General features: G+C 46.3%; 1 protein-coding gene across 1 annotated transcript in view; it reads left to right on the top strand.

Moving 5' to 3' along the window:
* Positions 1–25,671, top strand: part of PSMD13 (proteasome 26S subunit, non-ATPase 13) — an 890,326-nt gene that overhangs the window by 685,106 nt on the left and 179,549 nt on the right. Inside the window, exon 11 of the mRNA XM_044082827.1 lies at positions 22,519–22,599. Coding sequence (XP_043938762.1) covers positions 22,519–22,599 — 81 coding nt within the window. The remainder of the gene's footprint in view (positions 1–22,518; positions 22,600–25,671) is intronic.

Raw genomic sequence — 25,671 nt, 5'->3', positions numbered from 1 at the left:
AAAAACTTCCTGTTTATCCTTTCTGTACACCAGTTTTCTCTTTGGCACCATGTAATTTTTGTAGAAAGGCATACTTGGCTCACTTTTAACATATCTGTTACTGCTAGATTTATTTACTGTCATTTCAGTCACCTGATATCTGCCTACAGTTTTTAACATTTAAACTCCTTTTTGCATGAAAGCCTCAAACTGAACAGTTTTCTATTTTCCCTGCTCTTCTCTGCAAGTCACTGCACTGTTATTCCTTTCTCGTAATTTTTAATGATTCTCAGTCCTTGTAGTGTAATACTTGTTTGTTTGTTTTTTTTTTTTTTTTTTTTGGCCTTCTCCTTCTCATTGCCAAGTGAGGTGAGACATAACTAACATTCAGTGTTTTCAGTGCAGATCAAACAGTGTCAGTACACTCTCCCATATTTTACAGCAGGGCTGAGGCCTGTAGTCCCAATTTTAGATCTTAGCACTGCTGAAAACTGCTCCTTATTGAAATGTTGGAATTCGAAACACTGAGTGCCAACAGGAGAAAACCAAAAAAGATTGAAAATCCAGAAGTGTGAATCTCAAACATTTTCCTTTAAATGTCTCATCTGATATTGTCAGTTTTTCATCTCATCCTCACATATGGATCCATTGGATCCGACTCGGCCATTAGCATGCTCGTGGCAACCAAAAAGCTCTTGGATACCTCCTGATGTTCTTCGTGTTTCACTGTTGCAGTCATCACATTTGGGTTATCCCTGCCAGGGTAGCCCTCGGCCGGCCATTTCTGCGTCTGTTGCTGTCGCTTCAGGACTTGCGTCAGGTTGTCAGTAGTATACCATTACATCAGTCTTTCTTGCCGCGGAGCCCGAAGCAGTTTACATGAGTGCCGGTTGGCCGCTACCTGAGTTTCGTCTTCTGAATTGAAGCGTAGGTTTTCTAAAGCCAAGTACCCCATTGGGGATCTTTTTTTTCTTGCACTAACCGAAGTCAGAGAAAGTTAACAATTGTCTCACCTGTGGGAAGCAAATACCACACTGAGACTTTCATTCTTACTGCGTCACTTGCTTAGGCCCAGACCACTACATCCCCCACTGTCGCTTTTGTGCTTTGTTCAACACCAGAACTATACATCGTCAGGCCCTTATTGTAGCTAGATATTTTCACTTACTGTCGTCTAATTCCGATATGGCTTTGGTAAGCCATCCAACAGCAGATCTTCCAAAAAAAAGTAAAGATAAAGACAGAAACTGTGTAAAACCAGGAACCAGACAATAACTCCAAGAAAGAATCCATGGACTCGAAAATCCAAACGAACCAAGTGTTATTTAAACAAAACACAAGTTAAGCACTTTCGTCTGTCCAATCAGCTGACTTCATCAGAACAAATTAGAAGACTCACAAGCCACCTTTTATACTTAAAATAAGTCACGTGCCTTCTTAATTAGACACATCCATCAAATTCCCCCTTGGCAGTTTCTTCAGATATTATTCAGACTCACTTTCCCCTTACAGTTAGTGCTGCAACTCGGTGGCAGATTTAGGCTATTGGACTGACAAAAATGCTTAACTTGTGTTTTGTTTCAATAAACACTTGGTCGTTTGGATTTTCAAGTCCATGGATTCTTTCTTGAAAGATAGACACACAGACCGCACAGGTCCAAACCTACCGACGCTTCCATTAAGCTAGCCTTCAGTTCTCCAGTCCTCAGTGAGGTGCTTTTGCAGCCCCTGATGCCCACTTCTGTGGATTTGCAGGCCGCTACTGAGACCCTTTCGGAGTCCGGTATGCCACAAAGCTCTTCTTCAACTAAGGATCCTGCAGTTGTCTCACCCTTGGATGGGTCCGGAGCCACTGAGCTGGCACCAGCTTCCGAGGAAGTTCTTCTCAGTACCGATTCCTCGACACAAACCAACTACTTTCGCGGCTACCGTTTTTTTCAAAAACTACCAAGTTTCTAAGGCCCAGGGTACGAACCACACCCAAGAAACAGACAACCTAATCTCAGGCACCTGCTTCCTTGCCTCAGTCTCAAATGCTTAAAATGGCGGAAGACCTTATTGTGCTGAACAGGGGAAGCCAAGCTACCCCTTCCAAAATCTGTCCCCAGTAGTTTTGTCTGAACAGGAGTCTGACGACTGATACATCTGAATATGAAGACATGCAACCCCTCTCTGCTTATGAGGATTCTTATGCAGAGGACTCCATTCCTTCAGCCTCTCCCCCAGAGGACTTTTCCTTCTGTGAAATCCTTCATACCTTAAGGGAGTATTTCCAGTGGGAATATCAGGACTACCCTCAGTCTAAATAGGGTCTCGGGTAATTCTTAGATCTTCCACAGCACAGACCCCTGGCCATTCCACTAGTCCTGGATGTTGTGGAGGATGTTTTCCTCAAATCCAGTTTGACTTCTGAAACCCTCCCCCCTGCACCCAAAACAGACAGGTATTGGAGTCCCTGACTCGCATAATTTTTTTTAAAATCCTACTGCTGACCCTGAGGTAATTTCTCAAGGGCCTAAAGGAATTAAAGCAACCTCTGCTAAGAATCCCACTCCCTCAGATGGAGATTCCCGAGCACTAGACAGATGGGGTTAAAAAAGTATACACCTCTGCTACTCTTGCTATCCGAGCACTAAATTGCCAGTTCCATATGCTACAATTTCAGCAACATACCCTGGAACTCCTCAAAAAAAAGTCTTACTTTCCTGCCTGTGCAGAATCTAAAGAGTTACAAGAGTTCATGCATTCTGCAAGTCAAGTAACTAAACACACCTTGCACTGTGGTTTTGACACCCTGGAAGCTTCTTGCAGGACAGTAGTTACCGGTTCTGTCCTTTAGAAGGCATGCATGGCTCAAGAAACAGCCCTTGCCAGACCATGTTAAATCTAAATTGTTGGATTTGAACTCTTGCACAAAGACAAATTGTTTGACACTAAGGCAGAAGATGTCATAAAAAGATGGAAGAAAAAGCAGAATCTATGCAGGCAGTTAAGGATTTCTTACAGGTCCAGCCACCCAGGTTCAGCAGGCATTACCTCTCCAAGCACTGGTTCTTTCCTGCTTTCACCAGGTCAGTTCAGCCCAGACCCCCCCAGACAGCAGCCACAGGGAATACAGAGATCTAAACCGTGGACTTCCTCCACTTCAGAATACAGGGAGTTCTATGCCACTCCCTCATGGTAAGAATTCACAATGACTCTCCCCACTCCCTCCCTCTGCCCACTTTCACTTAACCCTAGGAGGAAATCTCTCCTTTCACGCAAGCACCTGGGCCACCATTACCAATGACCGCTGGGGCCTCAACATAGTGTCCCAGGGATACAAATTTTCTTTCCACACCCTTCCAACTCCCAAAGGGTTCCCAGATCTACCTCCAAACCAGTGGGCAGAGTTGCAAAAGCAAGTCCTTTTCCCTGCTCTCTGAGGGCAATAAAGCACGTTCCTGCAGAACAGAAAGGCCAAGGTTTCTACACCAGACTTTTTCTGGTACCCAGAGAAGAGGGCATCTGGCACACCATCCTCAATCTATCCATTCTAAACACCTTCCTGGTGATACCAAAGTTCAAAATGCTAACTCTCCAGCAGCTGCTACCCATGCTGTCCAAGGATTCTTGGCTAGCCCCCCTAGACCTAAAAGAGGCCTACCTCCACATTCCTATCAGGGAATCATGCAGGAAATGTCTACGTTTCAGGGCAGGATCTCTGCACGTTCAATTCTTTGCACTTCTTTGGCTTATCTACTGCTCCCAGAGTTTTCACAAAATGTCTGGCTCTGGCCATTGCCATTTGCAGACAAAAGAATATCCAGATTTACCCATACTTAAATGACTGCCTAATTCAGGCACGCAGCCAGGAAAAGCTGCTCAAGCACCTGGCCTTTATAAAGTCCTTACCAACCTCCCTAGGGTACACAATTAACGAAAATAAATCCAAAGTACTACCCACCCAACCGATTATATTCCTAGGAGCAAGTCTGGACTCAGCATCTCAGATGGCATTCCTTTACACCAGAGAAGCAAACTTACCTGACAGCCTACTTCTCTCAGATAGCCACTAGACCCCAGTTATCTGCAAGGAAAATCCTGCAAGCTCTGGGGTTTATGGCATCTTGCATTCTAGTCATTCCATATGCCAGACTGCATATGAGGAAACTTCAGTGGTACCTAAAAAGCCTTTGGTGTCAACACTGTCAAGACTTGGAAACTCTTATACCCATGATACTTTGCCACGGAAAAGATTTTCTTTGGTGGGCAGCAGCATGCTCCCACAACATGGGACTACCTTTTTCACCACTCCGCCGCCACCCAGACTCTCACCACAGATGCATCAGACTATGCTTGGGATGCATACCTGGATGGGCAGGTGCATACAGGGCCAATGGAGACCACAGCAAATGCATCTGCACATCAACCAAAAAGAGATGATAGCTGTCCAGTAATCCTTGACAGCTTTCAAGCCCCTTCTCTCCCCAGGGGATCACACCACTGTGATGTGGTATATCAACAAGCAGGGATTGACTCACTCCTGTCCTCTATGCAGGCTGGCCTTGACCCTTTGGCGCACAGCCTCTGCCATTCAGCTCCCACCTGTTACCACATTTCCTGCCAGGTTCTCTAAACGCTCTGGCAGACCCCTTAAGCAAAAGTCTTCTGCACCCACATGAGTGGCAGATAGACAAAAGAATCTTCACCCTAATAACTCCGAAATGGGGCAACCCAAAGGTCGACCTTTTTGCCTCCCACACCAACCATCAGCTCAGCAAGTTCTGCACCAGGGAGCATCACTGCATGGCTTGGAAAGTGGATGCCCTGTCCTTCCCCTGGGCCAAACTATCGGTCTATGCCTTTCCTCCACTACCTGTCATCTCCAGGGTACTGCTCAAAAATAAGAGAAAAAAACAATGACAATTCTTTTTGCTCCAGACTGGCCTAGCCAGCACTGGTACCCACTGCTGAGCAGCCTGTACCCACTACCACCACCATATCATCTCACTCAGACCCCAACCCTCCTGACCCAGAGGGAAGGACGATTCATGCATCCCCAATTGCAGACCCTCAGCTTGGCAGCTTGGCTTATTTCCCTAACCACCAATCTGCCAACCTCAGTAAAAAGGTTCTAGATGTCCGTGAGGCCAGATGCCATAGCACTAGAAAGTCTTATGCTTGCTAATGGAGCTGATACGTCACAGCGCTCCCTCCCTCTTATCCTGGATTACTTAGCTGACCTGCTACACAGTGGTCTCTCTTTTTCCTTTATTAAAATTCATGACTCTGCTGTCTCTCCTCATTTCCTCACTGAGCAGCCCCTTTTCTCACTCCCTCTGAGCAAACAATTCCTAAGAGAGGCAAGCAACTTGAGGCCACCCAGAAGAGCACCCACCCCAGCTTGTGACCTTAAGTTTGTGTGTGAAAAGGTCACCCTGCTCCCCTTCGAACCAGCATCTTCAGCAGAGCTTAAATTTCTCTCCTGAAAGGTAGCTTTCCTTCTGGCCATCACTTCGGCCAGAAGAGTCTGCGGCCTACAAGCACTCATGGCTGTGGAGCCCTTCATCATCTTCCATACCGACAGGGTTTCCCTCAGGGCTAACCCATACTTCATGCCCAAAGTGGTTTCCAGTGTGGCTCTCAACCAATCCATTCATTTGTCCACCTTTTTCCCTAGCCCATAGAACAAGGGGGAAAAGATCCTGCACACTCTAGATGTGCACAGACAGCTCAGATTCTATCTAGACAGGACTAAATCCATCAGAAAGTCTCATCAATTGCTGGTTAGCTTTGCTGCAGGGGCAGAGGGCAAGTAACACGGAAAGCCTCCCACCCAAGGGGGTCAGGACTCACTCCACTAGAGCAGCCTCCACCTCTACAGCTTTCCTCAGAGGAGTCCCCACCAGGGACATCCTGGAGGCTGCCACCTGGACATCTGTTCACACTTTTGACAAACATTACCACCTGCCTATCTTCTCCAAATCCAGGCAGGGTTTCCTCTGCAGTCTTGCAGGGCATCCTAGCCAACCCCTAGTCTCCTTGACTGCCTCCACCCTTTTCCTCAGCTTTGGGAATCAACCCAAATGTGATGACTGCAACAGTGAAACACAAAGAATATAGTACAGTTGTCTTCACTTACCATAAATGTAGATGTTAGAGTGTATTCACTGTTGCAGTCCTGGTTTCCTTCCCTCCATCCCCCTCTTCTTTCTTCTCTCTCCTTACAAGGGACATTTTGGTATTTACTTTCTACTGGTGGGGTTCTTCCACCAGAACCTGGCTCCCACTTTGGGGGTGCCTGACAGGTTAGGGCAAGAAAAAACTGATCTTATGGCATTGGCTGCCTTATTTTATACTACTGATGACCTGACATCAGTCCTGAAGCGACAGCAAGCGACGCAGAAATACTAAGCCTCTGGTATTCGGGCCGGCCGAGGGCTACCCTGGCAGCGATAACCCAAATGTGATGACTGCAACATTGAATACACTTGAATGTCTACATTTATGGTAAGTGTACACAACTGTACTTTACCCACAGTGCGTCTCTTCCCATTACCTCAGATCTCATTTGACGCTTTGCGAAGTCGTGGTCTGATCAACTAGATCTTGGTGTCAGGTTGTATATTTCTAAATATTTTTCCCTAATTTTGCTTTTCTCATTTTTGTCAGTAATTTGCCTCTCTCTCGCTCATTCTTGTAGCTTAGAACCCCTTTCTTAAAAGTAGCCGCATTTTTATTTAGGTTACTTCCCTTCACCCCTTATTTCCCACCAGTAGCCAGTAACCTTTTTTTTTTTTTTTTTTTATATAGGTTACTCCCCTTTCCCTCTTCTACCATTGAGGTAACTCTTCAACTACTATTAGTAGTTTTTCTCCTGTCCAGTGGGGAAAAGAAAATCTTACCGCTGTTCACTTTTTTTCATTGAGTGAGTGTGCATGTGTGATCGTTTTTTTGAGTGATCTCTCTGCCCTTCCTATTTTCATTATGACGGAGAAACAGTCTGGTTTAAAAAAATGTTCTAAATGCAGGCATAAAATCCCAGTCAGTGACTCGCACTGTCTGTGTATACTGCCTTGGTCCCCTTCACTTACAAGAGGATTGTTCTATATGCCACTCCTTAAATCATAGAGCTGTAGTTGAGCGTAAAAACAAGCTCATTCTAAGGGGTATGTTGTCTTCAGCTTTTGGAGAGGCTATTTCTGCCGGTAAAGAGAAATCAGGGACAGTCTCTAAAACAAAATCAGCTCATTTGAGCCCACCTTATTCTTTGTTGTTTAGGTCCTCAGACAAAGTTAAGAAGAGATCCTCTTCTGGGCCAGCAGATACCTTGGAGTCCGAAACCAAAAACTTTGAAATCTTCAAGTTCTGATGAGTCTGTGATTCAGTCAGAGGCCTCTGCTCCAACCTCTATTCTGTTGAATCCGACTTCTTTGGCTCCAATCCTATCTGGTAAGGGTGAATCAGATCCATTGATGTCTGATCCGACATCCAGTCCTTTTAAGTCGATTTTGACATTACCAAGGACTCTGTACTCTCCATCGTATGACCCAGTCCCATCAAGGGTACCGTCTCCCTTTCTGTTGAGACCTAGATCCCCTTCCACCTTGTCCTCCTATTCAACCAAGATCCTAACTGAAGTAGATGTGGAATGGATAGTGTAGAAGATTTTGTGGCGCAGTGTCTCACTAAGTCTCCCTTGACGTCGACCCTTAAGGTTTTAGGCCAGTCCAAACCATCCACTCCCCCTCTTGCCTCAGGGCAGGTTTCGGCACTATCAGATATGATACACCCAGTGCCTTTTACTTTTGATGCAAAGATATCCCCAGCTTGTCACAGTGCAGTCCGTACTTCTGTTTTCGAAACGGGATGATTAGAGGTGCTCTGTAGATCTTCAAGATGCGTACTACCATATAGAAATGGAAAGTTGCTCCAGAAGATACCTACGTTTCTGGCTGTGAGCCAGTCATTGCCAGTTCAGAGCACTTCCCTTTGGTCTTTCGGCTTTTCCCAGTTAAGGGTCACCACAGCGGAACTCTGGTCCGCTAATGATTGGCAGTAGATTTTTACGTGCCGATTTGCCAACTCTGATGCACAACCTTCAACGAAGGTACGCCCATTCACGCATGTCTCCACGCAGAAGACTCTTTTAGCTGAGAATCGAACCGGACAACGTGTTACTGCGAGGCGACAACGTTACCGCAGCACCATCACCGCAGTGTCCAGACAAACATGTAGGTAGTATGGTGCATAAACAAGGAAGGACCAGATGTTACACTGTGTCGAAAAGACCTCAGGGTGTGGCAGTGGTTGATCTCATCCACCCACTTTCTGATAGCAACGCACATTCAGGGAAGGTACAGTGCCATAGCGGACAAGTTGAGCAGCAACGCACATTCAGGGAAGGTACAGTGCCATAGCGGACAAGTTGAGCAGCGCCATTCTCATGCCTCAGAAGTGGTCCCTCAACCAGAATGTAGCTGAGAATATTTTCTACACGTGGGGCCAGCCTTGCTGCAAACCCTTTGCCTTACCCTAAACAACAAATGCAGCAGCTTTTTCACCCTAATTTTCCCACCGGGGCAGTCTTTGAGGTATGCTTTAATATACAGTTCACCTTTTGGTCTATTGTATGCCCCCCCCCCATTCTGTTTCTTCCCAAATTCTTTCAGAAAGCCAGCAGGTTGAAGAGGATAGTAATCCTCATTGCCCCATATTAGCCTCGACAGGTCTGGATGTTCTTCATCTCACATTGCTGCAGTCCTTACATATGGGTAGTCCGCTGTCCTCGGTCGGCCCGAATACCAAAGTATTAGGCTGACGGTCATGGGCGCTCAGATCTGACATCAGAGCGTCAGGGTATAAAAGCGCATGACCGACGTCATATCCTCAGTCTTTTTTGCCGCATGGTCCGATGCAGAAGCAGCGTTTGCAAGTGCCGTTCGGCGTTCTGAAATTTTCATATTCTGAGTTTCAGACCGAAACCAAGTTGGGCTAAGTACCCCGTTGTGGAATATTTTTGTTTTTTCTTGCCTCAGTTAATTCCGGATGTCAGAAAAAGTGAATAATTGTATTTCTTGTGGGAAACAGATACCGCAGAGGGATTACCACTCTCTTTGTATTCCTTGTTTGGGTCCTGAGCACGACGTAGTCGGGTGTCGCTTTTGTGCTAGGTTTAATAAGTGCACCATTAAACGTAGGTTAGATTGCGCTAGGCTTGTCTTCGGTAAGCGGTGTAATTATAATATGCCGTCGGATCCTTCGACGCCCGCTACTGCGAAGAAGCGCAAAGACAAATCTTTAAAGTCCAGGCAGGATGAGTCGTCCGTTCCGGACGCCGGTTCTTTAGAAACTACGGTGGAATCTGTGGATCCAGCCGAGGTTTCAGTTGAGTCTCAGGGGGAGGCTTTGATTTTGCAAGATGTGGCCTCAGGAGTCAGGTCAGGCTGAGGGGGCCTCTCAGGTTGTTGTTCTCCCTTCCTTGCCTAAGGTGGTTAGGCCTTCTCCTTCTGTCCCTAAGGCTCCTTCCAAAGGCAGGCCTGGTTTACCTTCCTCGGGTGTCAGTCCTAGTTCTGCAGGTTCTGTGCCTAAAAAACACATGCTTAAAATGGCAGAAGATTTAATTTCTTTAATCAGAGGTTCTATGCCCCCTCCTGATAAGAGGCCTAGGGTGGAGCCAGAGGTGGAAAGTTTGGAGCAGGCTTCAGATTACTCAGAGTCTTCGGCTGAAGACATTCAGGATTTTCCTCCTTATTCTGATTCAGACGCAGAGGATTCCACTCCTTCTGCTTCTCCTCCAGAGGATTTTTCTTTTTCAGAAACCCTGCATTCTATGAGGGAACATTTTAAATGGGAAGGTCAGGATTTCTCAGATTCACGAAAGAGGCTTAGGGAATTTTTGTTTTTACCACAACATAGGCCCTTGGCTATACCTCCTGTTTTGGATGTTGTTCAAGACGTTTTCTCCGAGGCTTCCCTTAATCCAGACTCTCTGCCTCCTGCGCCAGTTAAGCCAGACAGGTATTACAGAGTACCTGAGGCTCATAAATATCTGTAAGAGTCCAAGGGCTGACCCAGAAACTATTAGCCAGGGACCAAGGGGTGTCAGGGCTTCTGTTGTAAAGAATCCAGTTCCTATAGATAAAGATGCTAGAGCTTTGGATAGATGGGGTAAGAAAGTGTATACCTCTTCCACTTTAGCAATGAGGGCTTTGAATTGCCAGTTTCATATGTTGAAGTATCAGAATTTTCTCCTTACTCAACTAAAATCTAAAGTGGATGCTTTGGCAGAGGGGCATAGAGTGTAAAGAATTACAGGATTTGGTACATGTCTCTGAACAGGTGGGTAAGCATTCTTTGCAGTGTGGTTTCGATGCTTTACAGGCTTCTTCCAGGGTGGCTGCCACTGGTACTGTTATTCGCAGGCACGCCTGGCTTAAGGATCAGAATTTGTCAGAGCATGTTAAAACTAGAATTTTGGATGCTCCTTTGCAGTCTGAAGTTTTGTTTGGTTCTCCTGTGGAGTCTGTCTTGAAGAAAATGGAAGACAAGGCTAAGTCTATGCAGACTGTTAAAGATTTTTTGCAGGTACAGCCTCCTAAGTTTAGCAGGAATTGGCCTACTAAGGGATGGGCTTATCCTTCTGATTTACAGTCTAGGGGTAGATCTAGACGTGGTAGGGGCAGAGCTCAGAGTTCTTTCAGGCCTAGAACATGGAGTTCACCTGCACAATCTACAGGTGAGGGCAGGGGCCAGTCCTTTCGTAAACAGGCCCAATGACCTGCATCTTCAGCTGCCAGATTCTTCCTGTCTGGCAGCTCCTTTGGGAGGAAAGTTGGCACTCTTCAAGCAAAACTGGCTTTTAATCACCCAGGACAAATGGGTGTTGGACATTATAGACCGAGGCTACAAGTTTTATTTCCATACATTGCCTCCTTTCAAAGGCATGCCAGACGTTCCTCCTCAGCAAAGGGTAGAGGCTCACAAGCAGATTTCTTTACTTCTTCAAATGGGGGCTATACAGCAGGTCCCTCTGTCAGAAGTGGGCCTAGGATTTTATTCTCGCCTGTTTCTAGTACCAAAGAAAGGAAACACTTGGAGGCCAATTTTGGATTTATCTATCCTCAACACATACCTGGACATTCCAAAATTCAAAATGTTGACGTTGCAACAACATCTACCTCTGTTGGGCAAAGATCACTGGATGGTAACTCTGGATCTCAGAGGCTTATATTCATGTACCTATCAGGCCCAGTTGCAGGAGATACCTGCGTTTTCGGGCTGGGACTTTACATTATCAGTTCTCTGCATTGCCCTTTGGCTTATCTACTGCGCCCAGGGTGTTCACAAAGGTTCTGGCTCCAGTGATAGCCTTCTTACGGTTAAAAGGAATACAAATTTATCCTTATTTGGACGATTGCCTGATTCTTGCTCAATAGTACGAACTTCTTCATCATCTACAGTATGTGATGGCAGTGTTAAGGTGCCTAGGGTATTCTGTGAACGAAACAAAGTCCAGTCTAGTACCCTCTCAGGAAATGTGCTTTCTGGGTGTGAGACTGAATACAGCTTCCCAGATGGCCTTTTTGACCCCGGACAAGCAAAAGAACCTTACACTTTACTTCCATCAATTGTCTCTACGGTCCAGGCTGACTGCAAGTATAGTCCTTCAAGCCTTGGGGTTCATGGCATCTTGTATTCTGGTGCTTCCCAATGCCAAACTGCATATGAGGAAGCTACAATGGTATCTCAAAAAATGTATGGACACAACACTGCCAAAATCTGGACACTGTCATTCAAATAATACCTTGCATTCAAAAGGAATTTTTGTGGTGGGCTCAGGAATGTCACCTAAACAAGGGACTCTCTGTGACCCGACCAGAGGCGAGTCAGATTTTAACGACAGATGCCTCGGACAAGGCTTGGGGAGCACACCTCAATGGAAAATGGGTTCAAGACACGTAGCCTGCCAGACTTCAACATTTACATATCAACTTGAAGGAGATGTTAGCAGTCCAGTTTGCATTGATGGCTTTCAAGGATTTACTTCACCCAGGGCAAGTGTTGATTCTAACAGACAACACAACTGTCATGTGGTACATCAACAAGCAAGGGGGAACCCATTCGTACCCTCTTTGCAGGCAAGCAATGATTTTGTGGGAGACTGCTCTGTTTACACCTCAATCTTCAGGCAAGGTTTCTACCAGGAGCACAGAACTCCTTAGCAGATGTTTTGAGCAGACAGATAGTGGATCCCCACGAGTGGAAATTGGATCCTCATGTATTTCGATAGTTGACAGTGATATGGGGAACTCCAGACATAGATCTGTTCGCTTCTCCACTAAATTACCAGTTGCCAAAGTTTTGCACAAAAATGTTTCATCCCACAGCTTGGAAAGTGGATGCTCTATCATTCAGTTGGAGCAATCTTCATGTCTATGCCTTTCCGCCTCTGCCTCTCCTCCCCAAGGTACCCTTGAAGGTCAGGCAAGACAAGCCCTCCATGATTCTAATAGCTCCAGATTGGCCTCGACAGCACTACTAAAGATCAAACAGGACAAGCCAAGGACAATTTTAATTGCACCAGACTGGCCTTGCCAACACTGGTACCCACTCTTGCGCAGTGTGTCACGCTTGGCTCCATGGCACCTGCTTCAGACTCCTTCCCTGTTGTCTCAGTAGGAGCACCAGATTCTTCACCCTCCTCTGCAAACCCTGAACCTAGGAGCCTGGCTAATTACCTAATCTCTCCTTTATCATCCCTCAGTAAATCAGTGATGGGTATCATTTTAGAGGCAAGGAGGCCTAGTACTAGAAAATCTTATGCTGCAAAATGGAAAGATTTTGTGCCTGGAACCGATCTCAAGGAATGAATGCAGCAGTGCCCAATTTACCTCAGATACTACAATACTTGACTGAGATGCTTCATAAGGGCTTGTCATTTTCCTCCATCAAGATTCATGCCTCAGCCATTTCAGCTCATTATAGCATAGAGCCTCCCCTTTTCTCTCACCTACTGCTCAAGCAGTTCCTCAAAGGGGCCAAAAATTTAAGGCCACCCAGAAAAGCTCCAACTCCAGCATGGGATCTTAACTTTGTCTTGGAGAAACTCACTCTTCCTCCTTTCGAGTCAGCTACTACTGCAGATTTAAAATTTCTTTCCTGGAAAACAGCTTTTCTTCTAGCAATCACTTCTGCAAGAAGGGTATCTGAATTACAGGCCCTTATGGCAGTGGAACCTTTCAATCTGAAGTAATTAACTTCATTTGATCAGCAACCTGTGGGTTTCGGATCCGATACTGATCCGAGCCGGCAACATACCAAGCAAAAGATCCGAGCACCAAGCTCCTCCCCCCTACCCATACTACACTGCAACCTCCTTCCAATCCTCAGATCTCGTTTGCCGCGGCTTTGTCAGCATAGAATTTTTGAGCTCCGGGCAAGTTGTCAGGGTTTTTTTCAAAAACTTTGGTCTGTGTGTTCCCCTTTTGATAATTTTAGTAATTATTAGTTTATCCCTCTCTGAGTTACCATCAACACTAATTATTGTTTTTTTGTACTTTAAAGTTAACTTTTTGTTAGTGTAGGCCCCTTTCCCGCCCACTGTGTGTTTGTGTTCTCTTAATATGTTGAAAAGTCAGAAAGTAACTTTTTCTAAGTGCACAGAGTGTGGCCACAAGCTGTCACCAGCCGACGATCACACTCTGTGTGTAGTTTCCTTGGTGGTGTCCCATTTGTCATCCGGCTGCAAAATCTGTGCAGCCTTCAACCCCCGAGCCCTGCGGGATCGCAGGAACAAGTTAATTCTGGCGGGTCTTCTACCCACAGAATCAACTTCTGCCTCTTCTGCTGCTTCCTCACCAGCCATGGCTATGGCTGTCCAGCCTTCAGGCCCTCCTCCCCTGTCCAGGACTCACCCTCCCACCTTACCACAGGGAGAGAGAGGCCAAGAAACAGAGAATAAAAGAAAAACGCACGGAGACAGAGACTTTCAGAGAAAAAAAAAGATAGAGAGAAGGGCCGCAAGCGGCAGGCCGAGTTGGATCCAACGGCCCCTCCCGCTAAGGTGATTGTGTCTCCTGTGAAAGTTACCAGGCCATCCTCGCCTCTGCTCCATTCACCACGTTTTTCGCCGGAGGAGGAGGCTAGACCACCCTCAAGGACATCTTCGCATCGGCTCTCCCGGCCGGCGTCGGTGGGGTCTTCTAGATCAACTCGGAGCATCTCTGAAGCAGATATGGATAGGATGATGCGAAGGTTTCTACAAACTCAACTGCAGATGGGGGTGTTGCTGGCTCCCCACCCCCCTCTCACATGCCACCGCGGGGAGTTCGGCTCTGTTTTTCACCCTGATAGCTCCTTCTCCAATCCACCATCGGATATCTGAGTCTATGGATCGGAGGAGCCCCGGAGACAGGGGGTCGGTGCTGATGGTGCCTTTGGCCTCGATGCCGGCCATGTCCTCAAGTCTGTCGGATTCGCTTTCGGATCCGTGCTCTCGGGGCCGAGAGTTGGGTGTCAGATCCTAGGGGGTGAGTATGTCATCGGCTCCGTTGTGGTTGGGGCATACCGTCCCTTTGGGTCCGGCCGTTCCAACTTCGCCTCCGATCCCTTCATCGGATCTGAGGGTCTCTGCTACCAGTTTCAGGGAGGACAGTTTTCCCTCTGCATTCGATGTTGTGGAGAGGGTTCTCTCTGAAGGATCAAGACCCCTCACTCTGTCTTCAGGGTCCATCCCTGCTCCCTCGCAGCTGGGTTTGTCTTTAGTCATCCAGTCCCCCCCAGGGACAGCCTGTGTCTATTGCGCCCCAGCCAGTTCCCTTGGAGGAACACGAAACCATTTGTGAACCCTCCCCGGAGAGTCCACCCGGGGAGGTCCCTCACAAATGCCAGTGTAAAAGGAGGCACTTGGACTACTACGAGTCCCTCACTGAGGATACCGACGGAAGGTTCCCCTAAATCACCCCCCTAAAGACGTCTTTCTTTGGAGACATTATGAAAATCCTTTGCCGGGGGGGGGGGGTGTTCCACCCAAAAACCTTCCTCTGACGAGTCTGTATTCCTGGAGGCGTTCGACACAGGCCCATCTACCTCTTGGGTGTGCCCCCCCCGACCCTCTGGTGGACCTTATCACCACCAGAGTTTGCAAGGAACCGGACACTGTGGAGCCTATACCCAAAAGGCCCGACAAAATATTAAGTCCACCGGCAGATAGAGCTTCTTGGAACAAAGGTTCCCCAGTTGATGCCATGGCGGTGGCGGCAACCACAAAAAAGGAACTCGCCCAAGAAAGTTCCTCGGTCCACCCCCCAGACAAGGAGCCCAGGGCTGTGGACCGTCTTGGAAACCGGACTTTTGCTTCAGCTACCTTTACTATAAGGGCGCTGAATTTCTTAGCCTACATAATTCGACTGCAGCAGGACCTCATGAAAGAGTACGCCGAGTCTCCCCCGGAGTCCGTGTCAGCTGAGGATAAACGGACCTTCTCTGCTCGTATGGCCACTCTCTCAAGTCTTTGTCCAATACGTCCATGCGTTTACTCCCTCATGCCACCGAGGGAACTGCTAGGGCTAGCGGGTCTGGAATCGCCTTTACGGCATCCTTCGCTAACGTACCTTTTGACGATTCGACCCTGTTCAGGAAGACTGTCTGCAATACGCTTGTCCAGAGGAGAAAGACTGGAAGACGTTGTCAGCCGTCGGGATCCACCTCTCTAACCCTTCTTTTCCAGGAACTGGGAAGGGCAAAAAAAGCTGTGGTTCCGGAAAACTCAGCAGTCCTGGAACGCTCAGGACTCCTCCCCCAAAGGCAGAGTGGGACAAGGTGGATGCCGGCCCAGAGGCAGAGGGGGGGGGGGGGGACCGAAGAAGTTTGGGTCACGTGAACCTTTTTCAGAGCGACCCGCACAGCAACCCTGAGGGGTTGCCCGACTGCTCCTCTCTGGAGGCAGTCAGGGGGTGTTTTTCGATGCACCTAACCTAATGGGAGTACATCACGACAGATCGCTGGGTGGTTCGAATAATATCCAGAGGCTATACTATTCTGTTCATAAAGAAGCCCCCTTACACAAGGCACCTCCCGGATGTCCCACCTGCTCAGAGGGGAGGCCGCGGCCTTGGAAATGCAGAAGCTGCTAGAAAAAAGAGCCATCCAGCAGGTGCCCCCTGACCAGTCCAGATCAGGCATCTATTCCAGGTTCTTTTTGGTGCCAAAAAAGACTGGGGACCTAATCCACAATGAAGCTGTTCGTTGCCAAGGAAACGGCCCGGATGGTCACGCTTCAATCCATCCTGCCCTTCCTGCAGGAGGAAGACTGGTTGTGCTCGATAGACTTCAAGGATGCGTACTACCATATTCTGATGGACAGGCGATCCAGGAGGTTCCTCCAGTTCGTGTAGGGGCCAGTCATCATCAATTCAGGGCCCTACCCTTCGGTCTCATCACAGCCCCCAGAGTGTTCACCAAGGTCATGGCAGTTGTAGCGGCCCACCTGAGACTTCAAGGCATCCAGGTCTTCCCGTACGTAGATAACTGGCTCCTCACTGCCCCCACCAGGCATCTACTCTTACTAGCCAGAGATTTATTTCTCCGGATATTACCTAGGGATTACTATAAATCTCAGGAAGTCTTCCCTTCAACCTGTTCAAGTGTTAGACTTCATAGGGGCGAGAATAGATTCTCGTCAGGCCAGGGCATTCTTAACCCCAGACAGATTATTACACAGCCTGGCACTTCACGTGTTAGAGCTTCTGCAGTCCTCTGCACCCCCTGCAGAATTAGTCCTGAGAGCCTTAGGGTCCATGGCAGCAGCTATCAACCTGATCCCTTGTGCTCGTCTGCATATGAGAATTCTACAGTGGACGTTGCAAGTTCAGTGGTCGATTCTTCATCAACCTCTAGATTTTCCAATCCCTCTGAGCAGTGTTTGCAGAAATTCTCACTTGGTGGCTCCAATCTTGGAATTTGCAGGAGGGACGCCCCTTTCTTGCACCCCAACCCCAAGCCACAGTGACCATGGACACCTCCCACCTAGGGTGGAGGGGCATTGTTTGGGCAGGACTGTTCAAGGCACGTGGACTCAAAACAAGACCGTTCTGCATATAAATGTTCTAGATATGAGAGCGATCCTTTTAGCGCTGCAGGCCCTTCATGCTTATCTTCCTCTGGGAACTATTGCGATCCAGTCGGACAATGTCAGTTGTCTTGTATATCAACAAACGGGGGAACCAAGTCTTATCCCCTTTGTTGAGAAGCCATGAGAGTCTGGGAATGGGCGGTCTCCACCAACCCCTTTCTGAAAGCAACGCACATTCTGGGTCGGTTCAACATCTTGGTGGACAAATTGAGCAGAACTATCCTTTCTCCCTACAAGTGGTCTCTGAACTCTTGTGTAGCGGAACAGATCTTCAAGTGGGGTCAGCCTTGCTGCGATCTCTTCGCATCGCCTTCCAACATGAAGTGCAGCGAGTTTTCGCTCTAATCCCCCTGACGGGGGAAGCCCCCAGAGATGCTCTTGTTCATGTCTGTCCACCCGGTCTTCTTTATGCATATCACCCGCTCCCGCTCATAAAGTTTTTACAGAAAGCTCACCGGTTGGGGAGCAGATTGAACCTCATAGCCTCATTCTGGCCTCGTCGAGTCTGGTTCCCCTGCCTACAGTCTCCTGTCATAGCTCCACCTTGGATCCAATTCTGGATCTGATTAGTCATCCCTCAGGAATGCTTCCACTGAATCTGGACAGCCTGAAGCTCACAGCTTGGCTGCTCCAGTTCTTCGAGTTGCTAGGACTCCCGGTATCTCTTCTCCTGTTTAAATCTGTCTTGGTTGCGGCACATAAATCCAATACCAGGAAAATTTACTGTAGCAAATGGAGACTCTTCTCCATTTGGGCTTCACAGAGAAGTCTAGATCCTTTTACCGCTCCGATCCCAGCTGTTTTAGACTTTTTGCTCATATCTTCCAGCAAGGAGCCAGCTCTTCCACAGTGAAGGTCCAGCTGGCCGGCTATTTCTCATTTCCGTGTAGGGAACAATTTAGGCTCTCTTGCTCCTGCCAGAATTTGTAAGACCTTTTTGAAAAGCACTTTTATTTTGAGACTTCCTATTAAGAATCCATCCCCGTCATGGGATCTGACTGTGGTTCTTCAGGCCTTAGTTGAGCCTCCTTTCGAGCCCTCGGCATCAGTTGACTTAAAATTCTTGTCATGGAATACTGCTTTTCTGGTAGCTATAACTTCAGCCAGAAGAGTGTCGGTGCTTCAAGCTCTTTGTATGAAACCCCCATATCTTGTGTTTCATAAGGACAGGGTGTCTCTCAGGACTAATCCATCTTTTCTCCCTAAAGTTGCTTCTGAGACCAACATTAATCAGTCAATCTGCTTGTGTTTTTCCCTACTTTTCAGAACAAAGGGGAATACAAACTTAATTTGCTGGATGTTCACAGGCAGTTAAGTTTTTATTTGCACAGGACGGCGGTCTTTTGTAAATCTGATCAACTTTTTGTTTCCTTTGCTAAGCCCTTTTTAGGGAAACGAGTTTCAAACGTGACTCTTGCTAGGTGGATTTCTCTTTGTATCCTACAAGCATACAGAGAGCTTAGTTTACCAGAACCAGTAGGAGTTCATGCTCATTCTACACATTATTGGCAACGGCTGCAGCATTCTTTTCTAGAGTTTCCCTGGATGACATTTGCTCAGCGGCTACCTGGTTGTCCTCTCACACCTTTATTACTCCTTATAAACTGGATTTGGTGTCTAGAGAAAGGGCTTCCTTTGGCTCTGCAGTGCTGCGGAATATCCGTTCTTAAGGGCCTTCCAAGATTTCGGGTAGCTGGGGTCTCTGTCCCATAGGTTGCTGATCAAATGAAGTTAACTACTTCAGATAAAGAAGTTATGTACTCACCATAATGTTCCATCCGAGTAGGTAAACTTCATTTGTTAGCAACCATCCCTCCCTCCTTCCCCCTTACCTTGGCATTTATTTTTGCTGAGCTTGATGTTGGGAGTTCACGAGCTGGAGGTTTGTCCTTGGTTCAGGGGTCTCTGATTAGTTTGTTGGTGTCATGTGTGGAGTGGCAAACTCGATCTGAGGATTGTAAGGAGGTTGCAGTGTAGTATGAGTAGGGGGAGGAGCTTGGAGCTCAAATCTTTTGCATGGTATGCTGCCAACTCGGATCCGTATCGGATCCGAAACCCACAGGTTGCTGACCAATTAAGTTTACCTACTCAGATGGAACGTTATGGTGAGTACATAACTTCTTTTTATCTTTCATGCGGACAGTGTGTCCCTCAGAACCGTTACCTCCTTCATGCCCAAGGTGGTATCCTGTGTAGCTCTTAAGTCCATTCATTTGCCTACCTTCTTTCCTAACCCACAGAACAAAGGGGAAATGGATACTGCACTCTTTAGATGTGCACAGACAGCTTAGATTCTACTTGGACAGGACTTAACCTCAAAGGAAATCTGAACAACTGCTGGTGGCATTTGCTGCAGGGACAGCGGGGAAAGCTATTTCAAAGCAAACCATTTCTAAATGGATAAGTCATTGCATTAATTTCTGCTATAAGCACCATGGAAAACTTATCCACCAGGGGATCAGACCTCACTCCTTCAGGGCTGCATCTACCTCTACAGCCTTTCTCAGAGGCGCCCCTACCAGGGACATCCCAGAAGCTGCTACCTGGAGTTCTGTACAGACTTTCACCAAGCATTATCATTTGCCAATTTTCTCTAAATCCAGAGCTGGTTTTGCCACTGCAGTGTTGCAGGGCTTTATAGCTGGTCCTAATTCTATTTAAAGTCCTCCTCCCAACCTTAGCTTTGGGAATCTACCCAAATGTGATGACTGCAACAGTGAAACACAAAGAACATAGTACAGTTGTGTACACTTACCATAAATGTAGATGTTAGAGTGTATTCATTGTTGCAGTCCTGGTTACCCTCCCTTCAGCCCCCTTTCTTCTTTTGGCTATACCTCTACTCTCACTTACTATGCTCAGAAAGCTTTTTGGTGTATTTGCTTTTTTGTTGGAGGTATATCCTTGTATTTACAGATTTAATTGCTTCCCATTAGGGGGCACCTGACATTTGGTGCAAGAAAAACTGATGTAATGGCATTGGCTGCATGTTTTATACCCGTGACGTCATGGAAGAAGGGACAGCAACCGACGCAGGACCCAAGACTTTGTAAATCAGACCGACTGAGGGCTACTGCAAGCAGATAACCCAAATGTAATGACTGCAACAGTGAATACACTCGAACATCTACATTTATGGTAAGTGTACACAACTGTACTTTCTCCTTCCCGGTCCATCGTATTCTAATATCCTCCCATAAATCCTCCACTCAAAAACTATATAGGAGCAAATGGAAGAGGTTTGTGATCTGGGCAAAACAACAAGACTACATGGATGCCATTGCATCTATTCACTTCATTTTGGAATTTTTGGCTCACCTTTTCAATAACCTTTTCAATAAGCTGCGGCATCCACTATTAAAGTTCATTTAGCAGCCATTTCAAATTTTCACATTGGGGTAGATAACTTATCTTTAATTTCTCACAAACTTTGCAAAGCCTTCTTAAAAAGGATCATGTCATTAAAACACCCACACAAGGATCCCTCTCCTCCTTGGGATCTAAATATGGTTCCACGCCTGATTAACCCTTCTTAGAACTTGGCAGCATTTTGTGATATTAAGTTTGTTTAATGGAAAACTCTCTTTTTGGTGGCTATCACATCAGCAAGGCAGATGTTAGAAATTCAGTATTTATCTTCACAAACTCCTTATTTGTTTTTTTCGTAAAGACAGTGTCTTTGTGTACCAATCCCTCTTTCTTGCTCAAAGCTGTTTCTCAAGCAAATATTAATCAGACTATATATTTGCCTGTTTTCTTCCGTAATCTTACTAAGGGTGAATATGTACTACATTTGTTGTATGTTCATAAACTATTACATTTCTAATTACATTGAACTAAGGAGTTTCAGAAAACCAATTATTTTTTGCATTCGCAGGCCCTAGGAAAGGCGTGCCATTTTCCAAAGGCACCTTATCAAAATGTCTTTCTAGTTGCATTTTTTTTATTTACACTAAAAAAAGGGATGAAGCTTGACAAGTCCATTTGGGGTAATTCTACCAGGGCTATGGCCACATCTGTGGTTTTTCAGAAAAATACCTCCTTGGATAATTGCTCAGCAGCTACTTGGGCAAACCATCATAATTTTTGTTATTCATTACAAGTTAGGTTTGGTCTCCCGGGGAAGAGCCTCATTTGGTGGGATGGTTCTGAGGAATGTTCTCCCATGAATTAACCTGGGGTAAAATAATAGGGACTCAGTCCCATATGCTTCCTCCATCCCCCTTCTACTTCCATGGGTTTTCCTCGTTGAACAGGAGAGATTTTAAAGGATTAGACTTATCTTTCTTGTACTCCAGAAGTGGTCTTCTTTTAGATCTTAGAGTGTGTTAAATACTGACATTTCTTCTTGCTTTCTTTTTTTATATATGTAATTATAGCAAACAAGATCTGAGGTAATGGGGATAGTTGCACTGTGGGTAAGGGGCGGTATCCAAGAGCTTTTTGGTTGCCATAAGCTTGCTAACAGCCTATTCAGATTCGATGGATCGGGTACAGGCCCATATGTGAGGAGAGATGAAAAAATCGACAATACAGATGGAATGGTATGGCGAGTACATTAACTTCTTTTTTTGCACGTGGGCAAGCATCCTCTGAACTTGTATATACTAACTCCAAGACCACCATAACTTGGAGAAAAGGGATTATTCCAGGAAATGGCCATCTCAGACTTGGTATTTGTAAATTTGGATTTTCAGTTATTTGGACTTTGTTTCTGGACTCACCCTAGCAGTTGCTGACATTTCAAATGGTTACCACTGAAAATACCTTCCTAACCTCTGTTCTTGCAGGCTGTCTCCAAGGATTAAGTCCACTAATCAAACCCAGGTTCCTTCAGTTTCTGAATCCACAACCTAACTTTATTTTGTCTTTATTTTTTAAATGCTTTGTTTGAGTTGATTAAGAAGAAATGAAGAAGTACTTAAGTAACCATTATAGAATTCATGAAACAGATTAACATCAGATATGAGTAAGACAGAAGCTACAGTTTAGGAATAAGCAGACAAGCACATATGAACAGCAGAGGAAGGAAAAGGGTGACTTGTAAAGAAATGTACTTGTAATGAATAATGGTTTTTGGGCAGAAAGTGTGTATATCCTTCATCCCAAACCTTTTTTCCCATTTTTTGCACATGGGGGTCAGTGTGTTACTTCAATAGTGCCAATTATTTAGAGCCAAGGTTCACACCACTGGGTGGCTACATAATTGTAATTTGTTTATACTTTAGGGTAGTCTGTTTTTTACAGGACAACCATACAAGATTTTGTAATGCAACAGGTTTAACATTTTCTTTCTTAATTTGTACCAATAGTTTTAGAGAATGTTTTGTTATGCAGCAATAGTGCATTATTTGCTGACAGAAAGCATATGTCTTTATTTTAAAAGAAATATCCTTCAGTTCTACTTTTTTATTCGCCTTTAGATGACTTTTACACGTCCTGCCAACCACAGACAACTAACATTTGAGGAAATTGCTAGAAGTGCAAATGTTCCTGTCAATGAGGTAAGCCTGTCTCATCTTAGTTTGTAAGTTTCGTCATTATTCCTGACGTCTGTCTCACGCTGAATTAATATCAAAATTGTGAAGTGTCTGGCATTTGAAAAACAGTATTGCATCTGTAATCATTTGATGTTGTGGCAAAGTATCAGACTGCAGCACCAGTGACCTGAGTTTGATTAGCAGACCTTATGTCAGACGTCCAATTCGGGCCAGTTTAGATCAGTGGCTTGTTGCCATTTGAGTGATTTTCCATTATATGAATGTCCACTTGGGATCAACATCGGGTGCCAGAAATAACTAACCTGAAGAGAAAGTGCTAGCACAGTCCATCAGACAGCAAAAATGATGCGTTAGCCAGCACTATGCACATCATTCAGTCTCAAGAGCCCAGAACATACAGCAAGTATTATGTAGCCAGCTGCAGTTATGAGTAATATTTTCCTCTTTGATGGAATGCTAGAAAAGCAGATTTTCTGTGGAATGAGGAGGCAGCCCTTATCTGCTTTGGTAGTAATATCACTCAGATGTGAGCAGCATTCACAAGTGAAAACATGAGTAAGCAAAAAGTGTTTTGCAGGTGGACTATGGTTGGGAGGGGGAGTGCTGTACCCTACCCCCAACCCTTTAACTTAATATGCAACAATTCTAAGGTCACTGCATCTTGGGAAAAGGAACAGTCCCTAAGATGTCCTTCAAGAATGCAACTGCAGTCATAACATATGGGTTGTCCTGCCTCGGGCAGCCCTCGGTCGGCCGAATTCCAAAGTTTGGGTCCGGTGTCGGCTGGTGTCACCTCCTCTCCGACATCACACGGCTGGAGTATAAAGGCATCGGCCAACGCCATCTCCCCAGTCTTTCTTGCTGCACGGTGCCCGAAGCAGAAGCAGTTCGCAAGTGCCGGTCGGTCCGCTCCTGTATTTTCAGTACCGAAGTCATCTAAAAGCTAAGTACCCCATTGGGGAACATTTTTTCTTGCCTCAGCTGATGTCAGAACAAATTGAGAAGTTAATAATTGTTTGTCTTGTGGTAAACAAATACCGCATAAGGACTTCCATTCTTACTGTCTTCCTTGCCTGGGCCCAGACCACAACGTCTCGGCCTGTGCTGCCTGTGCTTGCTTCAATAAGCGCACTCTCAGGCGCCGGGCAGAATTTGCTGAAGACTTTTTTGGCGAATCCTTCGCGTATATCATGCCGTCGGATCAACCAACAGCTCAATCTTCCAAAAAACGGAAGGACTGGGACCGGCATCCTCGGCCCGCGTCCTCTACCGATACTACTCCTAGACCCTCCGCTAGTGCTTCGGTCCCTGCGGAACCGGTAATTCAGCCGCTCCAGACCGACGACACAGCGTTAACTAGTCCTTCGGTCCCGGAGACCTCTCTGGTGCCGGTTGTCGATTTTCCTCCGGATACCGAAGTTCTTGATTTACCCGACACCATTCCGGTGGACAAGGTCACTCCTGCACGTGGGGCTGCTAGGCCTCCTGTATCTATGTCCATCAAGGCCTTTGCACGTGCTAAGGCCGCCAGCCAGGCCAAGGCCCATCCTAAACCTGCTGTCCAGGTCCCCTCTTCTGATAAACAGATTGTCTGTTGCTGCAGACCTTATTTCCCTTATCAGGGGGTCTCAGCCTCACCCAGAAAGAGGTTCTCAGCCTCCTGCAGAGAAAAGGCCTAGAACTGAGCAGACTGGAAACCTCTCTTCAGATGGGGCCTCTGGGGATTCTGAGCATTCAGATATTCAAGAAGAATCTTTCCAGGCCTATGAGGACTCTGATGCTGAGGAATCTATTCCCTCTGCCTCTCCTCCACAGGATTTCTCCTTTGGTGAAGTCCTGCACTCAATGAGGGAACATTTCCAATGGCAGGGTCAGGAATTCTCTGATTCCAGGAAAAGGCTCCGTACCTTCCTAAAGCTTTCCCAGCACAGACCTTTAGCTATTCCTCCTGTGATGGATGTTTTGGATGATGTTTTCTCTGATTCCAGTGCTAAGCCTGACTCTCTCCCCCCTGCTCCTGTCAAGCCAGACAGATATTACAGAGTCCCTGACACACTCAAACATCTCTAAGGCCCACACCGTGGATTTAGAAACTATTTCGCAGGGTCCCAAGGGCGTGGCTACCTCCACTGCCAAGAATCCTTTGCCAGCGGTTAGGGAAGCCAGGTCTATGGAGGGATGGGGTAAAAAAGTTTATACCTCTACCACCCTAGCCATGAGGTCTCTTAACTGCCTTTTTCATATGTTTCAGTACCAGGATTTTTTACTGGATGATTTACAGAAAAAGTTAGCCTCTCCTATTGACAGAAAGGCATTGCAGGATCACATACATAACACTCAGCAAGTTAACAATCATTTTCTTCAGTGTGGTTATGATGCATTGGAAGCTTCATGTAGGGCAGCTATGACTGGGGCTGTGATACGTAGACATGCTTGGTTAAAAGATCAGCCACTGCCAGACCATGTCAAAGTAAAGTTACTTGATGCACCTCTGGAAAAACAGAAGCTTTTTGGCGCTAATACACAAGATGTGTTGAAGTCCATTGAGGAAAAAGCTAAGTCAGTACAGACAGTCAAGGATTTCCTCCAGGTTCAGCCACCCAGATTCAGTAGAAACTGGCCTTCAAAGAATTGGTCCTTCCCAGACTCGGGCAAGTTTCAAAGGGGAAAGAAGAGGTGTGGCCGAGGACAATACCGAGGCTCCTACAGGGGACGCCAATGGCAACCTACAAATCAAAGAAGTGCTGCAGCCAGTCCAGCTGCACCACAAGGACAATCACAATGACTTGACTTTCATACCGCTTACAAGGGCTCAAAGAGAAGCACCCTTGGGCGGAAAATTATCCTTATTCTCAAAAAACTGGCATATCTTAACCAAGGACAGTTGGATTCTGGATTTAATAGACAAGGGCTACAGATTCCACTTCCATACTTTACCTACAAGACAAGGCATGCCAAACCTGCCACACCATCAAAGGGCAGAGGCACTCATTCAAGTTTCAAAGCTATTAAGTATAAAAGCAATAGAAAAGGTACCTCCCCAGGAACAAGGCCAGGGATTCTATTCAAGACTGT

The sequence above is a fragment of the Protopterus annectens genome, chromosome 9.part0, assembly GCF_019279795.1.
Source record: "Protopterus annectens isolate FY-2018-M chromosome 9.part0, PAN1.0, whole genome shotgun sequence".
Taxonomy (NCBI): domain Eukaryota; kingdom Metazoa; phylum Chordata; order Ceratodontiformes; family Protopteridae; genus Protopterus; species Protopterus annectens.
Note: the sequence above shows the minus strand (reverse complement) of the source record. Positions and strands in the feature narration are given on the sequence as shown.